General features: G+C 38.8%; 1 protein-coding gene across 1 annotated transcript in view; it reads right to left on the bottom strand.

Annotated features, from left to right (window-relative positions):
* The window catches only part of acbd6 (acyl-CoA binding domain containing 6), a 56,478-nt gene that overhangs the window by 33,571 nt on the left and 4,708 nt on the right, over window positions 1-18,199 (bottom strand). The window contains exons 2-6 of the mRNA XM_055019005.1: window positions 16,981-17,045; window positions 15,557-15,653; window positions 11,418-11,494; window positions 4,328-4,433; window positions 795-884 (exon numbers count right to left, since the gene is read on the bottom strand). Of these exons, the coding sequence (XP_054874980.1) occupies window positions 795-884; window positions 4,328-4,433; window positions 11,418-11,494; window positions 15,557-15,653; window positions 16,981-17,045 (435 nt within the window). The remainder of the gene's footprint in view (window positions 1-794; window positions 885-4,327; window positions 4,434-11,417; window positions 11,495-15,556; window positions 15,654-16,980; window positions 17,046-18,199) is intronic.

The raw sequence follows: 18,199 nt of genomic DNA, 5'->3' as shown, positions 1-18,199 counted from the left end.
ATATATATACACTGATAAGTACTTTCTGGGGCTACAATTCCATTTTTGTTTGAACATTTTGTACTTTTCTTCATTCTCAAGGGCTAAAAATTAAAAATTTGACCTTTCCTGGAGTTGTTTCATCATTTGGATTTGCTAGAAACTACTCTGTGTCCTCACCAAATTTCATATCTGTGGGAGTCATATTTCTTGAGATACTGAACTTTTAAAATGGCTTTCCAGCTCAGATGATTGTCTTGAGCGTGAAAATACAAAAATGCAGAGGTCTGAAAAACAAGAAATTCTCAAAATTCAGCCAAAATATTCAACAGAACTTAGATTTTAACTTCTGTTTATCATGAAACACCATTTGTTTTGCTAACATTAGTTTATATAAGTTAAAAACAACTTCAGATCGCATGAGCGCTCATATTGTATTGTATTTGGGCCCCATTAACTGACCACAGTATGTTTTCTAGGAGAACTCATGGGAGCTGAAGTTGTTTTTAACCTATATAAACTAATGCAAGCAAAACAAATGGTGTTTCATGATAAACAGAAACTAAAAGAGAGCCTGAAACCTGACGTTTGAGCAACACTTCACTCCAAATGAGATGTTACAGATATTTAGAACAAAAGCCGTCTTTTGTCTAGTGTCATATCATCATAATCTGAGTTGTAGGCTCAACCTGACTGCAGTTTATTGCTGCCAAAAACTGTTTTTCACTGTTGAAAACCTCCTTCAGACAAATTGTGCTTTAGACTGAATGTGACACATTTAGAGAAGAGACAGAAAGAGAAAAGCTGCAGCTCACCTGACTGTTTATGTCGGCTTTGTGCTCCAGTAATAGCGACACCAGCTCCTTGTGTCCTCTGTCGCAGGCCCAGTGCAGGAGAGCGCGACCCTGCCAACACAAAGCACACAACTGCTGTTAACGTCATGCACAAAAATATGACTGGACGGCTGAATGTTAAAGGCAAGGCTCCGGGTTTTTCCTGCAGAGACATTTGTAGCACACTCTCAGAGAGGTTTTAGCTGGAGGAAAATCATATTCTAACCATTTTAAAGTCACAAAACCTGCATTTTCAACAGGTTTTGGTAACATGGGTTGCATTTATGGAAGAATAACAGACACTTTTGTTTATGAAATGTGCACCAATGAGAAATGAGGTACCGCATTTGGCAGATATCTACACATTTTCCTGTTATTTCTGAACATTTGGTAAATAAAAAAGCACATTTTCCTGTTATTTCTGAGCATTTGGTGAACAAAAATGCTCAGAAATACCAGGAAAATGTGTAGATATTTGCCAAATAAGATAACTGCACATATTTATACATATCCATCTGCATATTGTCATATCTGTAAAAATGAAACGGTGTACATAGTCCTTAGTTTTATCCTCATTTTACTACATTTCTGGTCTTGTTTCCTACTAAGGGATCATAAAGTTGATCTTAACTTAGTGCATCTTTACTATATACGGAACGATCATGCTGGCTGTAGTGCAAAGTCTCCCTCCAAATGTCCATTCTGAGCAGGAACAACCCTGATATTAAAATTAGTTTCATTGCATGCAGTGTCCTATCATCACCTTTTCTCTCCTCTACCTCAATATTACGCAGACTTCAATGCGTTTCTTTGCTTGCAGACTAAATAAATGCTGCATTTTAGCACTCAGAGCTCCACAGAGACCTGCAGATGGAGCGATGAGATGTTTGGACTTGTGTTCGTGTATTTGCCAGGAGGACCAGGAGATGGTCACAGCTCAGACCGAAGTCTCCGGGACAAATTGCACATGTTCTGTAAAGCTTGATGGATGGGATGCCGAGCTCCAAACATGACCAGCCCCCTACTCTATCTAAAACACACACAAACATACACACACACACACACACACACACACACACACACACACACACACACACACACACACACACACACACACACACACACACACACACACACACACACACACACACACACACACACACACACACACACACACACACACACACACACACCGTCCTCTCCTCAGGTCCAAGATCCTCGTTCTAATAAAACCACACAAGCTCATTTTTCAGTGAGGCCAATTAGGTAAAGCAAACTCTCCAAGTCCAATTCTGTTGCTTAAATCATATTGATCACCGAGGCTGCATGTTAAAATGGATACTTATGAGGCAGGCCAGAATACCAATAAGGTGGCCTCCCTCCCTCCCCTCCCTCCCCTCCAGGTGAGCTGCTGCTAACTGATGGAGTTTTCTGGCTCTAACAGGCCACCATACAAACTCAGTAATGAGATATGTGGGCTTCTGGGGCGTTGCAGTGGTGAAAAAACGCGTCCAAAAGAAAATTAAGTCATTAAAAATTACAATTTGTCATTTAGAAAATGCTTTAGAGGATTTATTTAGAAGGTTTTTATCACTCTCTGGTCCTGTAGGTGAAAAAGTAAAAGCCTCTCTGCTCCTAATTCAGAGTTGGACTAATTCCTGCCTGCTGTAGAGCACAGAAGCACTGCTCTGAAAGGAGATTAACAGTTTCTAAGCACAGTACAAACTCTAATGTCCAACCAGACACACAACATGCACGCCCTGGTCGGTACATGTATGCACGATGTGTTGCAAATACATTCCTGAAAACCTTATTGCTTCTTTCTGCTCTTCTTTTTCATCCTCTTTTATTTCTCAGCTCTAACAGAAACACTTAAGGGTTTGTACAAAACAGTAAATACGCAAAACATGATGCAGCTGCTTCTACATCTAAACTACAGGAACATGTAGGATGGTAATTTAGATGGAATAAAACATAAAACATCCAAATTGAGATGCAGTTACAGCAAAAACAAGGCCGTGATGAAACAAAATAAAAAGAATTTCATGAAAATAATACAAAATAATTGCAAAAATTTTTTTAAAAAGAGTCTTAAAAGAAGATCTAAGAAGCAGCTACAGACTGTTGTTCAGGTTTAGTTCATTCATACAGTCTACAGGTGAACTTCCACACTTCTTTAAATGCTTACAGTTCAGGATTTACCTCCTACTGTGGCGGAATTTTAATCTATAAATTGGTTTGTCTTTGGGTTTTGGGTCATCTGGCAGAAATAAATAAATACACAGCTGGAAATCTTTTAATTCCTCACATGCCAGATTCAGCAAGAAATTCTTTTGCTGCCAAATACGCCAAATGACGTACTTCCCAGTTTAAACCAAACCATGTAAAATAACGGTATATAACTGTATAATTAGACTGTCATGGTTTAAACAAGGAACTGTATTCTCCCACATGTTACTTCACACGAATTACGTGCAAAATAGAGTAATTTCATTTTGTAAAAGGTTCATGATTTTTGAAAATGTTTTATCATGCAGAAATAAGTCTGCTCTTACGTTCGTGTTTGTGGTTTTTATGTGACTTTATCAGCAATAATCCTGGATAGATCTGTGTAACAAACCATTAAATAACACTATTCCTTCTCTAGATTCTTGTTTTTCAGATTAAAAATGTTAATTATAAAAAAGCAATAAAATCTGAATCCAAGCAACAAGAGGAAAGAGGAAAGTGCACTTTGCGTTAATATTTGCCTAGTATGTCCTAATGTGTCACACACTTAAATTCTGAACTAAATTTGTTGATAACTACCAGAAATATGCAACACAGGAGGATTTTTAGTGACAAAAAGGTGAGTGACGTGAAAGATAATCTCTGTGTCTGAGCTGTAGAAGCACATCAGGCCTCCCTCTGCTGTGAAACTTCACCACTGCCCTCTGCTGTGGACTAAACTGAACTGCAACAATGAGCCGGGAACAGACAAAGCTTTGTGTGCGAAGGTCCCTCAACCATCTGGCCTCAGACTGTGAACTCACCGGCCGACTGAGCGTTTATCTGCGATGAAAGAGCGGCTAGGGATCGAGCTATTTGGCCCGGGCGATAATGAATCAACGACAGATGAATGGATTTCAGGGTCAGTCCAGAAAACACCTCGCCATGATGATAGGAGCTCACACACTTTACACATTTCAGTCTGAGCAGTGTGTGTGTGTGTGTGTGTGTGTGTTGCTGCACATCACTGAAACCATTATGTAACGATTGCAAAAAGAGCAGCGTGAACTATCCCCCAGTGACCTGTATTTTTCACGACGCATCTCCCATCATTTTCACCTGCCCTCCTGCACTGGGAGGGTCAAAGCGCGACGCCACACAGCTGGTACGGACTCGGCAGCATGTATAGAAATGACAGCGTTGTCATGGTAATAATCTACTCGAGTGGCACTATTAATAGCAAGTCTCGCATCCGAGCCGCCGCAGCTTCACTTCGCATATTTCCTGGCACCGTGTTGCGCAGATACCTCTTCATCTTTAGTATTGACGTCCACTTTCTGGGAGCCGATGGCCTTGCTGATGTGGTCGATGTTGTTTTCTCTGCAGTAGTCAAAGATGTTTTTATCCTCTTCCCTGAAAGCAAAGCAGGAAGAAAAACAGAGAGAGAGAGAGAGAGAGGTAGAAGCAGGGTCAGTCCACTTCATTTTATTACCATCATTGATAGAATCAGAAGGAGTTTTATTGGACAAGTATGTGAGCACATACAAGGAATTTGACTCAAGTGTTTTCTTTGCTTTTGAAGTATTTCCACATAAAGAACAAGTGCACTTAAACAATGGCAACAGGTTAAAGAAGGAAAATTCGTGTTAAACTATTGTGTAAAGCCAGATATCTATAAAAGATCATGCAACATACAGCTACTAACAATAAATAAGTAGTTCTTGACACCATATATGATAGTTAAATAGCTAAAAGTTAAAGGATCACATGAGGTTGTTTCCTCTGTTCAGGTTTCAGAGGGACTTTTTTGTGCTGCTCGCTTTTTTGTGCTTTAATTCCTAACACCAGCATAAATATTTCCATCTTCAGAGCTTTGGTTGTTCCAGATAATCCCTAAACTTCAGTGGGAGCAGTTTTAATTAATTTCTACCCATAGAAGTTCTGGAAACTGATGGTTGATTTTTCAAAAGTGCAATTTTTCACTGCAGTTGGCGCCAGAATACAAAATCCTTTCACCTCTATGGTACGGTTGGCAGTTGACACTTCCTCAATGAAATTCTGACAAGCTAGGCAATTAAAACCAAAACTATGTCCAAAGCAGCATCCAAAATACGGAACCTGGGCTAACCGACCTTTTAGCTACATTACATGAAAATGCCTATGTCCAGTAAGTACACACCAGCTAAGCTAACGGCACACTGCTAGTTTTCAGTCATCAAACAGAGAAATGACAGATAAATGTATATCTTGTTTCATACAAGAAACATTTACACATTTAGAGCCTTGTTTCCTTGTTTTCTATTAATTTTGAACTTATTTCTACCCAACAAATTGCAGAAACTGATGTTGGATTTTTTAAAAATGCTATTTTTCACTGCAGTTAAGCACCAGAATACAAAATCCATTCACCTCTATGACAATTGAAATCTCATACATGAATTTCTGACAAGCTGGACATCAAAAATATGCAATTTAAATGAACTGAACCTTTAGCTACGTTGCACAAAAATGCTGAACATGGTAAATTGTGTTATTGTAAATTGTGTTATTCAGTCATCAAACAGAGAAATAACAGATAAACGTACATTTTGTTTCATACAAGAAACATTTACACATTTAGAGCCTTGTTTCCTTGTTTTCTATTAATTTTGAACTTATTTCTACCCAACAAATTGCAGAAACTGATGTTGGATTTTTTTAAAAAATGCTATTTTTCACTGCAGTTAAGCAGCAGAAAACAAAATCCTTTCACCTCTATGACAACTGAAATCTCATACATGGATTTCTGACAAGCTGGACATCAAAAATGCGCAATTTGGATGAACTGACCCTTTATCTACGTTGCATTTATAATGATAAATATGGTAAATGTGTGCACAGCGGCTAGGCTAACAGCATACTGCTACTATTCAGTCATCAAACAGAGAAATAGCAGATAAACGTATATCTTGTTTCATATAAGAGCCACACGTGCCACGTCCCTCGGGAACGCCGGCGTATGACACACTGACGGAGACACCATCCCACCTCTAATTACATCTGTGTCTCTAATCACCTCCTGGCATTGGGGGCAGCAGGGAGTGCTGGGGGGGGAGCAGGGTGCAGCAGTGGCGGGGAGGTGTTGGGTGAGGGGAGGTAGAGAGAGAAGGGGTAAAATCTCATTTAGAGCTTTACGCCTTCCCCTCCCTCTTAGCCACGCCGGCCATTCAGATTAATTGAATTTAGTGCTCTATTGTGTGACAGCGGCCGGCGTACCTGCCCGCTCCACCACTCCCACGCAGTCCCTCAGTCAAGCCCAAATCCCCAGTTCCTGCCTGCTCTGCTGCTCCCAGGCCTCCGAGTCCCAGAGCTCCGGCAGAGGGCGGCTTCCCCATGAAGACCGGGGGGAGGTTTGGATCACAATGAGGCTCTGTCAAGGCTACCGGTGACTACCAGCCCTCTGTTTATACTGAGAAACTTCCAACAATTCAAGCACAAAATATCAAAAGAGCCTAAACTGAGAAAAATACTGTTTCCCTTCGTTTTGTTTCATACACAAGTAAACAAATAGTTTTCTTGGGATTCCCCCAAATGATGTTGAATTTCTACAAACCTCCATGAGCTTGACGAAATGGATGCATGGCTTTGATGTTAGGGCTGCAACCAATGATTAGTTTCAATATAACGAATTAATTTTGTCTCGATTATAACTGTATATAGCTTAATTTAGAAACAGCTCATAATTTATTGAATTTCCCTTCGGGGATTAATAAAGTCATTGTATTGTAAAAAACTTGATTTTTTTAAAATATATTTTTTCAGTGTAAAGCATCTAACACAGCACATGTCTTTGTCTTGGTTCTTCAATTTAAAAACTAAAACATCTGCACACAAAATGTCATTAACCAATATGAGGTCTTCACATTTTGTAAGGATTTGATGGTCAGCGCTCTTCCTATTTGTGAGTTAGATGCAGAGTTGCAGGTAAGAATTATTTCCAGTCAGTTGTTTACTTTACAAAATGTCAGAAAATGATGAAAAATGTCTATCAGTGTTTCTCAAAGGCCATCCTCACGTCTTGTTTTATCCACAGCCCAGCGATATTCAGTTTACTGTCAGAGCAGAGAAGAAACCAGAAAATATTCACATTTAAGAAGCTGTAATCAGAGAATCTCGACTATAAAAAAGACTCAAAATGATAAATTAAAATTATCAAAATAGTTCACATCTACCTTAAAAGCTGACACCTACTAGATTAATTATGGCAGCTCTATTTAACATATTAGAAATTTCACTATTTTTTCTCCCAATGGTACATTCAAGTGCTCTCGGATTAATCCCACTATCCATAAATTTGGTTAAAGGTAGACGGACAATTTGAGATACATTAGGACAGAAATATAAAAAAGAGAGCAAGTTTATCTTTCAAGTATAAAATGTTCAGCTTACAAATGACTGTATATGACTGTATGTAGCTTTTCTAATACTCATATATCAATATCAGTTCACAGTTGCATTATTAACAGGGATATGTACACTAAGCTGTGGAAGTTCCAGCAGCAGCACATGCAGGTTCTGGACCGTCAGTATGGCTTGAAAGGATGGCAGACTGGGGAAGTTACATCCAAAATTGGGCAGTTTTACAACCACTACTGTCTTCTAGCTCTGGGGGTTCTAAACTACTAAACTACAAGAGAAACCTGCCTGTTAGAACACAATTTACTCATACTGAAGGATTTTGGATACACCAAGAGTTTTTTTTTTTTTTTTTTTTTTTTAAGTTTAATTACAAGAGAGTTTGTTGATTTGTAGGCTCCAAACGTGCACAGAAAAATGAGCAAATAACAAGAAAGAAACACTGAAAATGAAGATTTGGTTGCACAGAGAAATCAGTTGTATAGCAATATTTGGGCCAGCTAAATATTCAGTTTCCTTGTGATTGCTGCCACTACAAGATGCAACAATTTGTTTCACCACTTAAATCAGCAACACAAAGCCACCACAAATAGAGATTTTCAAGCCACCGGGTGGAAATTCATGTACATTTTTCCACACTGCAGAAAAACTAAATATTACAATGTCCTTTTTTCCTCAATACAGTGAAGCCTTGAAGTGCAGTCTTTAAAACGTTGTTTCTTTTACTGATTGTTCATAAGAAGAAACACTCTACTGTTAATATTAGAAATACTATAGGTAATGCGAGGTAACAGAATTTACAATCACTGGTCATTTTATTAATATTGTACAGAGGTGTACTTAAACCCGTTTCCCGTTGGAGGCTACTTTGACTAGTCTAGTTTAGAGCACACTAGTATTCAACATGCATCTCGTCCAAAACACAGTGTTTTCCTGCCGCATTTGGCTTTTGCACAGGCAAAAAACTGGTGTTAACACAGCTACTGGTCACATGTAAAACCAAGAACAAGAGTTTAATTATCAGAAAATCACAGTTTCTCAGTCCTAGATCAATTGTGTTGGACAAGTTTATGAGATTACTTTTCTTTCACTAAAGAATGTGAAGATGCTTTGAGTAAATATTAACCCTCCTGCTGTCCTCATTTATGGGCACCAAAAAATATTGTTTCCTTGTCTGAAAAAAATCCAAAAATTCTGCACAAAAAATTCCAATAATTCCTTAAAAGTTTCCCTTAAAAGTTTTATTTTAAAAAAAATCCTCCAAATTTGGCAAGAAAATTCTTGTAAATATTTTTTAAAAAATTAGTAAAAATCTTCCAAAAAAATCCTAAAAATATCTAAAATGATTACATATATATCAGTAAAACTTCTAATATTTTCTTTAAGAACATTCACATAAAAATCAACCAAAATCCAGTGAAATTCGCTGGATTTTGGTTGATTTTTTGTGTGAATGTCCTTAAAGAAACATTTTTGACATTTCTTTTTTTCCACCAAAAAAATGTTCAAAGATTTCCCAAAAATGTTGAAAATGTGGACATCAGTAGTTTCACTGTGAAAATATATTTTTTTCCACATTTTCAAACTTTAAAACGGGTCAATTCTGACCCACAGGACGACATGAGGGTTAAAGTGACAGAGACCTCAGGCCCACTGGATGGCAGATGTTTTCTGCCCCACACATTTGGTAACACAAGATTATAAAAAGAAAACTCCTTTGTTGAAATTGATGTTTTTGAAGGAGAAAATTCCTAAACTATTTTCTCCTTTAGCTTGAAGTAGTGGCTGAATTCATTAGGCATCTCATATTACATAAAACAAAAATGCATTGATTGGATGTTTTCAAGTTCAAAAGTATGTTGGATGCGTTTTGCAGTAAACACACAAGTCATTGAAAAAATTGCCAGTTTGTCACGTGTAGTTTCAACATCAACAAATCAAAACCTTCTGACTCGCAATCAACGCTCGAAGCGAGAGCACAACTCTAAAACTATCCCACGCACCAAGACACAAAGAAAGTTTCATCTGCCGCTCGTTCTTTTCTGTCCCTCTTCACTTCCTTTTCTTTCACCTCCTCGTTCACATTGTTCCTTCCCTCCCTCCTCCCGCCATCCTCTCATCAGCCCTCGGTGAATTATGAATAACTCATTACACTTTTTATCACAGCCGGGTTATGTATGAGCACATTCATTTACATACTCCTGATTACTGCTGCTATGTTTATTCATGAGGCTGCACTCGGGGGGCCACACCCACTTCCTCGTCTGATGGCCACCGTGACCCCAAGTGTCCCTGATGTGTGGCCGCCATCCGTCTCCCCCGGCAACTAATCAATAGGCCGGCTCATCAGTCTTTCGTCGATAGTCGGACAGGGCTGGCCTGACGGGTGTATGACACATGTATAAAGCACGAGCCAACACACACGCACACGCACACGCACACGCACACACACACGCGCACACACACACACACACACACACACACACACACACACACACACACACACACCTAAGCAGACAGTGTAAGGTTATATAATAATCACAATCATGAAAATAAGCTAACAAATGAACATGTGTTGTTAGTTTCCAGCACACATGAATCCGAAGACTCCAACAGGCAATAAACAGCCTAATGATTAATGCGGCTCCTATGAACAATGTGACATCGGCAGCGCCGCAAAGCATCCTGGGAAGGTCACAGGCTACTCTGTCATCACCGGGGTACCGAGGGCGTCGTGTTTGTGTACATATGTGTGCGTCCGGTCCGGTGTACTGGCAGATATGTCCTTCATCCATCAGGCCGAGCTGGTTGCAGCGGTGCAGAAAACACTCATCTACCTGGCCTGAGCTTCGCTGATCAACACCACGGCCGCGCCATCCATCAAAACACGCGCACACCTACACAATCTGTCACCGCCTTCCCCCCACAGGAGGCTCCCCAACGTGGCCGAGCTCCACGGAGGTCCGAGGAACAATGAGAAGTGGAATAACTCAGCTCTGGCTTCCGGCAAAGCGTTCGGACAACAAAGCCTCCGCTGTTTATCAGGATGCTTTTTCAGGGAATTACAAATGTAGCATTCAAAACCTCCTCAATCACGCACTGATCAGCTCAGTAGCCCGGGGATATCGCTAATCAATCCCGCTTTTGTCGATACACACTCACAGCCTGAGATGAGCAATGCAATTAACTGTGTGTCTGGTTAACAGGTGCTTAGCTGTTTAATATGGAGTGTGTGTTGGTGTGCGAGAAAGAGCAAATTGAAATGCAGCAGAGCAGTGAGTGTGACAGCTCTGGCAGGTTACGCATGGATTCGGATGAAAATTCGCAGCGACGTATGGCCAAAAAGTGTATGTTTATGTGTTAGGGAGGTGTGTGTTTGTGCCATGTTATAATGCCTTTCCCTCCCGCCGGTTTCCCCTGGAGGGACAATGTTGCCGCCGGGGCAACGCCAGGAGGAGCAGCGTTCTGGGAGAGCTGCTGTACCTGCCTCGCTCTGCCGTCTTCATCACTCCCACAATCGTAATTAAAACGGGGAGACTCTGGCCGCCGTGCATACTAATCACACGCAGGCATTTATGAGGAAAACCTGCAGGATTCACACATCTCATTTTCATCTCCAAAAGAGCTCTCTTTTCATTGAAATGAAGATGATGGGGGGGGGCTTTTTTTAAGCTTGAGTAAGTCTGCCAGGCAAGAGTAAATGGAGAATATATTTCATTAACATAAATCAGGACTGTATGACGTCTCCGGGCTCTAACTGCAGCTACGGTCTGTTGGATATAATGGAATACAGCATCAGGACCAGTGGTTAACAAAGCCAGACTTAGACTGAGTTGACCTAAGCATTAAATATGTGGTGATTCACAAGTGGAGGGAAAGAGCTGAGTCTGTTGGAGCGCCCTGAAGAACTGGGAAACACTTTGGCATTGGAAACACAATCTCGGATGCTTTCTCTTTAACATCCAGCGTCTGAACGGTGGTTTGTGTGGAGGATATAAATACCTGATCATCTCCTCCTGGTATAGAGAGCTGACTGCTGCTCCTCCAAAACCTGTTCTTCTTTCTGCTCCTCGTCTTTCCTGTGAGAAAATACAACGCTGAGGATGAAAAAGCACCCACCTTAAACACAGAAAAAACTTAAAAAGTATGCCACAAACTCACTGAGCACTAGTAGCTCGTTCAGCAGACTGGGTTTCTATCCTGTACGGTCAGACTTTTTGACTGTTTTGTATGTAAACAAAAGGGTTGAACCCATCTATTCACCATGAATGACCTCACCTATAGCTTTTGTAAATCTAACACCCGACAAAGTTCAAACTGCGGCTCCGGAGATGACCTCACCGCTAATAAACGACCAACAAAACACACAGAAACGGCATAAATTATATTGCGTCTTAATTACGACTCTTGTTAATCTTCATGGAATCCCATATTACATTGGGCCCTGAGGCTTTATTGCCCAGACTATTCTTTGCTGACCAACCTTGACTCACAAAAGAAACCCGCACAAATCTGATTTTCAGAAAATGGGCAGAGTGGGGAGAACATGACAAGCGAAGCAAAACAACCGCGCGTGCACTTTTGGGACAACCTAATTCACTTGAGAAACTGGGAATATTCGCTGATGCACCGGCCCTGCTCCTCTGCAGCATAATGTAATATAAAGCCAGTGTCTGCTCAACAATTGAGACAGGAACAGAGGTCAGATTGTGGCTATTATTCTCTCCCCTGCTCCTCTGTCTATGCACTCCCTACTTACACCATTTAACCGTGCCTCCGAAAGAATAGCAGCCGCCGCGCTGTGGCGCTTTGTTAACACTAATACAATCAGGTGCTTTTCAGGGGGGCAGTTGTGCGTTGGCCGGCCCGTCCGCTGGGCTCTTCCCCCCTGGCATTGTGCAGCTGTGGGGGCAGAGTCAGCGAGTATTGCCCCCTCGCCGCACGGCCAAAAGTGTCGGGTTGAATATGTGGTTGGCGGCGATTAAAGAGACGCTGATGAGGAGGGAGAGCGAGTCTGAAAAGAGTGAAGGGGTTAAAGTAGAAAAGATGATGGGGGGCAGCAGGTAGCACAGAGGTGGAGAACAAAGAGGGGATGTACACAATGAAAAAAAGAAATATGTGTGTAAAGAGACGCAACAGCACAGCAGCACATGTGACAGGCCTTTGGAGGCACAGAATAATACTCCTTTGCTTTTCAGTTCTGATAGAAAAACAACCCAATTCCCCCTCTCTGGGGTTGTTCTTGTTGAGTGACTCTGAATCCATCCTCCTGAAAAACTACATGTTCAGTGAGGATCTGTTTATCCAGATGTGTTGTACGGATACGTCAGACCTGCAGTAGTAACCATAGATCAAAGTAGAGAACGTTTTTTGCAGTTATTTCATGTATTATATGGATCATTTTATATAGAAATCAACCAAATCTTAACAAAGTTCCCACCTGACACTCCGAGAATCACCCGATTCTTTATTATTAGTATACTGGATATTTCTAAAGTCAGATGTGGGGCACTCAATGAAAAATCAATCAGTTCCTTCCATCTGACCTCTTCAGAATCAGCTGGTTTTTCTTGTACAATAACTTTACTGTATTCAGAGAAGCCATGCCAAGTTTTACGTTCATATTATGAGTATTTTCAGAGTTACAGGTCCTTGAAGTGCTTAGGTGTGGGCAGAAATGTCACTTAAAATATGCATATATTGGTTAGAAAATGAGCCTGATATCACATGTAGGTAATAATGAGTTCTTTTATCTTTATAATTCATAGTTATTACTAGTTATTTTATGTATTAGGTGGATAATGTCTTATAAAATCAACCAAATGTTAAAAAAGTTCCCACCTGACCTTCTCAGAGCCACCTAATTCTTTATTATTAGTGTATTTAATGAAGCAATGCAAAGTTTCACCTTCATACTTTCAATATTTTCTGAGTTACAGGTCCTTAAAGTACATAAAGGTCAGTCCCAATTTCACATGTAAAATATGTCTAGGTTTGAAACACAAGGAATCCTGTCGAGAAGATGATCCTGGTATCAATATGTAAGTAAAGATGAGACCTTTCATTTGCTGGAACTTGTTTTGTAATTTCCTCCTACATTTTCTAACTCCATACATTAGAGAGATAGACACATGAAATCTTCAAGTTCTGAAAAACACATTTGAATTTTGTTAAAAACGGCAAACAAATCAATTTTACATCCACTCCAGGTGTCACAATCTAAAAATAAATTATCAATTCAATCATGAGCATAAACATTATGAGATATATTAAAGTGTGAACAGTAAAAGTGCAGCAGTTTAATGTTTATGACATATGACAATATGACATAAATATGACAATCACTGGTACATTTTTTTCCCCCCACCAAAAAATGTTCAAAGATTTCCCAAAAATGTTGAAAATGTGGACATCAGAAGTTTCACTGTGAAAATATATATATTTTTTCCCCCACATTTTCAAACTTTAAAACAGGTCAGTTTTACCCGCAGGACGACACGAGGCTTAACAGAATCTCTGCCTCTGGAACGGATGTTGTGAAACACAACTTCTACAGAATCACAGAGACTTTAAAGAACCTTTCTTCCATTCAGGATTAAACTGTGAGCCCATTTACTGAACTTTTGCCACAGAATTCAGGGCTGTAAGTTGTAGATCATCGTTATAAAATGCTGCTTTTAATATCTGACTTTGATGTAAAATTTGCTCCTCTACGTGTTCCACTGATAATACTCTTCCAAAATAAGCAGACAGTACCAGCTTGTTGTTGTTGTAACTAAAAGTTTCTGCCCCACAGGACAACCTGTCCATGGCAACGCAACTCTCCTTAGTGTGTCGAGACGTAAACAGTCACAACTGGAACGTCTCAGCAGCTGTAATACTGGAACACTTTCTTACATTATTCACGTCCAAAAACACCAAATGCTGAATAAAACAATGCAACTTTTTCAGGCATTTTTTATGCTACATGTACAGAAAAAGGAGCCTGAAACAACGGGTTGATACTGACACCTGCTGGTAAAGGCTGTCTACTGCACCCTGAAGGTGAAGCAGTGACACTAGACTGCTCTATATTTGTCATCATTTTCTTCTGACTGTGGACCTCCAACCTCTACAAGTTCACCAAATCCAAGTTTTGACGATTTTGAATTACCAGTTCAGTGTGATTTAGCCACATGTTGTAATCAGGTATAGAAGGTCTCAGTAACAGAACAGCAGTACTCTAAACACAGACAGATAATATTCTCTGAATGTGTAAATGATCTTCAGCTCAGTATCCTCACATGTGACAAACCAAGCCAGAGTTTTAAACAGAACAAAAGGATTACAGCCAACAAGGTAAGTATGTATTTGACCGTGTTTGTAACTCAGTTATAACTGAGGCTACTCAGATCATTCACTTAACCCTCGCGTCGTCCTGCAGGTCAAAATTGACCAGTTCTAAAGTTTGAAAATGTGGAAAAAAATATATTTTCACAGTGAAACTTCTGATGTCCACATTTTCAACATTTTTGGGAAATCTTTGAACATTTTTTGGTGGAAAAAAAGAAATGTTAAAAATATTTAAGAACATTCACAAAAAAAAATCAACCAAAATCCAGCGAAATTCGCTGGATTTTGGTTGATTTGTTTTGTGAATGTTCTTAAAGAAAATATTAGAAGTTTTATTGATATATATGGAATCACTTTAGATATTTTTAGGAAGATCTTTATACATTTTTTTGAAAATATTTCCAAGAATTTTTTTGCCACATTTGGGGGATTTTTTAAAAAAAATAAAACTTTTAAGGGAATTTTCTTAATTTCTTAATTTTCTTCCTGAAGGTTTTGCAAATTTTCAGAAATTTGCAGAATTTTTTTGCTGAATTTTTGGATTTTTTTCAGACAAGGAAACAATATTTTTGGTGCCCGTAAATGAGGACAACAGGACGGTTAAAAGGGTTTTATTGAAGCTTTCTTTTCTAAGGTAATAATTAACGCACCCAAATATTTTTATGGTTTTTAATTTTACAAAGATTAATGTATAATCTATTCCATCACAGAATCCAGAATATTAAAAAATTCCATAGCATAATACAGAATATACAGCGGTTAGGATCCGACTTCTCATGAGTAATTATTATAAATAATAATATTATTACCTTGGTGCTGCCTTCAGGGTCTAACACATTGACACAGGAAATGTACTCTTGCATCGCCTGCTCCGGCTCCATGTCTCCCAGCTGCTTCCAGGCTTGCCTGTTACGATAGCACAACTTATTTATCAGTCGTGTACAACACTACAGATGAACATTTTTATCTGCATTGCGTATTGGAATGATCAGCAAAAAATTTTGAAGTAAATAAAAACATCAGAGTAACACTGGTAAACACACAATGTGAAGTAGAGTTACAATAATTTAAGAACTGGTTAATAATATTAGTATTGTGAGTGTAATGAATACAATTTATTTAATAGTTTGTGACTTCAAGTTTAAAAGTGCTTCAAATTTAAACAGTAGAAATGAGGATTTTAGGTTTTTCACATGCAGACGTACAGTAACATGGGTGCAACTTGCATAGACGAGCTAGTCATCTCTCTATCAAACACACTAACAAGTACTTCAATTTAACCCTTGTGTCGTCCTGCGCGTCAAAACGGACTCGTTTAAAGTTTGAAAATGTGGGGAAAAAATATATTTTCACAGTGAAACTTCTGATGTCCACATTTTCAACATTTTTGGGAAATTTTTGAACATTTTTGGTGGAAAAAAGAAATGTTAAAAATGTTTCTTAAGAACATTCACCAAAAAAATTGATTTTTTGGTGAATGTTCTTAAAGAAAACATTAGAAGTTTTACTGATGTATATGTAATCACTTTAGATATTTTTAGGATTTTTTTTGGAAGATTTTTACTCAAGGGGCTGCTCAGTGGCATAGTGGTTAGCACTTTCGCCTTGCAGCGAGAAGGTCCCTGGTTCGAGTCCCGGCTTTCCCGGGATCTTTCTGCATGGAGTTTGCATGTTCTCCCTGTGCATGCGTGGGTTTTCTCCGGGTACTCCGGCTTCCTCCCACAGTCCAAAAATATGCTGAGGTTAATTGATTACTCTAAATTGCCCGTAGGTGTGAATGTGTGAGTGCTTGTTTGTCTTTGTATGTAGCCCTGTGACAGACTGGTGACCTGTCTAGGGTGTCCCCTGCCTTCACCTGAGTCAGCTGGGATAGACTCCAGCCCCCCCATGACCCTAGTGAGGAATAAGCGGTGTATAGATAATGGATGGATGGATTTTTACTCATTTTTTGAAAATATTTACAAGAATCTTCTTGTCAAATTTGGGGGATTTTTGTTTTTTTTTAAAAAAACTTTTAAGTGAAACTTTTAAGGAATTATTGGAATTTTCTTCCTGAAGGTTTTGCAAATTTTCAGAAATTTGGGGAATTTTTTTGCTGATTTTTTGGATTTTTTTCAGACAAGGAAACAATATTTTTTGTGCCCGCAGGACAACACGAGGGTTAAGCAATGCATCAATAATGGATAGACGGATTACAAAATATTTACTGTAACATGAAATGTAGGCCACATACCATTTTCTCTGTCCTTCAAAGTCAAAGAAGCCGGGCTTTGGTGTGTTACACTTTCCCACTTTGACCTGTGAATCAAAGAACAACTCATTCAGCTGATCTCATGTTACCGAGGTGTTAAACACAAATTGACAAACATGCTGCCACATTCACAGAATTATGATAAATTATCTTAACACACTTGAGAAGAAGAAAATTACAAAAGTCAGTGATCTTTGGTCCATTTTTAGGTTTATTGTGATGTACAGAAAGAGTAAAACCAAACCAAACTGGTCTTGAGAGGAACTAAACATGGTCACAGAATACATTAAGTTCAATAAAACTCTTCAGCCTGCCCAAAATGTGTCATAGATCCATTAATATATTAGAATCACCTGATTCTCTCCTCATTTTCAGGAGATGAATGTCATGTTTATACAATCTCTGTTCAGCCTGAACAACGTGTTCTGAGCAGGTGAAATGATGTATTGAGGGTTGACAAAACAATCTGATCAATCTTGCCTTGGACAGTTCACACATGGACCTTACCCACATATTATGATTTTCAGCTTCTGGTTATATTGAGCTTATGTGATTATGTATTTCCACATGCATATAATCCAAACGCTGGATTAAATGAACACAGACATAGTTGCATAGAGTTGAGCAGAATATTCTCCTGGTCAGTTTACTGTATTATCATAAGATGATCTTTCACTAATTTTCAGACAGTTTAGATGTATTTTTGTGAAGATGTATAGGAAAGTGTGTTTTGGTGGAATGTAAGTAATATTCTGCATCGTAATTGTTTTTAACCCTCCTGTTAATCTCATTTATGGGCACCAAAAAATATTGTTTCCTTGTCTGAAAAAAATCCAAAAATTCTGCAAAAAACCCCCCAAATTTCTGAAAATTTGTAAAACCTTCAGGAAGAAAATTCCAATAATTTCTTGAAAGTTTCCCTGAAAAGTTTTATTTAACAAAAATCCCCCAAATTTGGCAAGAAAATTCTTGTAAATATTTTCAAAAAATGAGTAAAAATCTTCCAAAAAAATCCTAAAAATATCTAAAGTGATTCCATATATATCAGTAAAACTTCTAATATTTTCTTTAAGAACATTCACATAAAAATCAACCAAAATCCAGCAAGTTTCGCTGGATTTTAGTTGATTTTTATGTGAATGTTCTTAAGAAACATTTTTAACATTTCTTTTTTTTCCCACCAAAAAATGTTCAAAGATTT

Source organism: Amphiprion ocellaris, chromosome 2 (genome assembly GCF_022539595.1).
Source record: "Amphiprion ocellaris isolate individual 3 ecotype Okinawa chromosome 2, ASM2253959v1, whole genome shotgun sequence".
Lineage (NCBI taxonomy): Eukaryota > Metazoa > Chordata > Actinopteri > Pomacentridae > Amphiprion > Amphiprion ocellaris.
The sequence above is the reverse complement of the archived record's forward strand: the minus strand, read 5'-3'. Positions and strand labels throughout refer to the sequence as shown.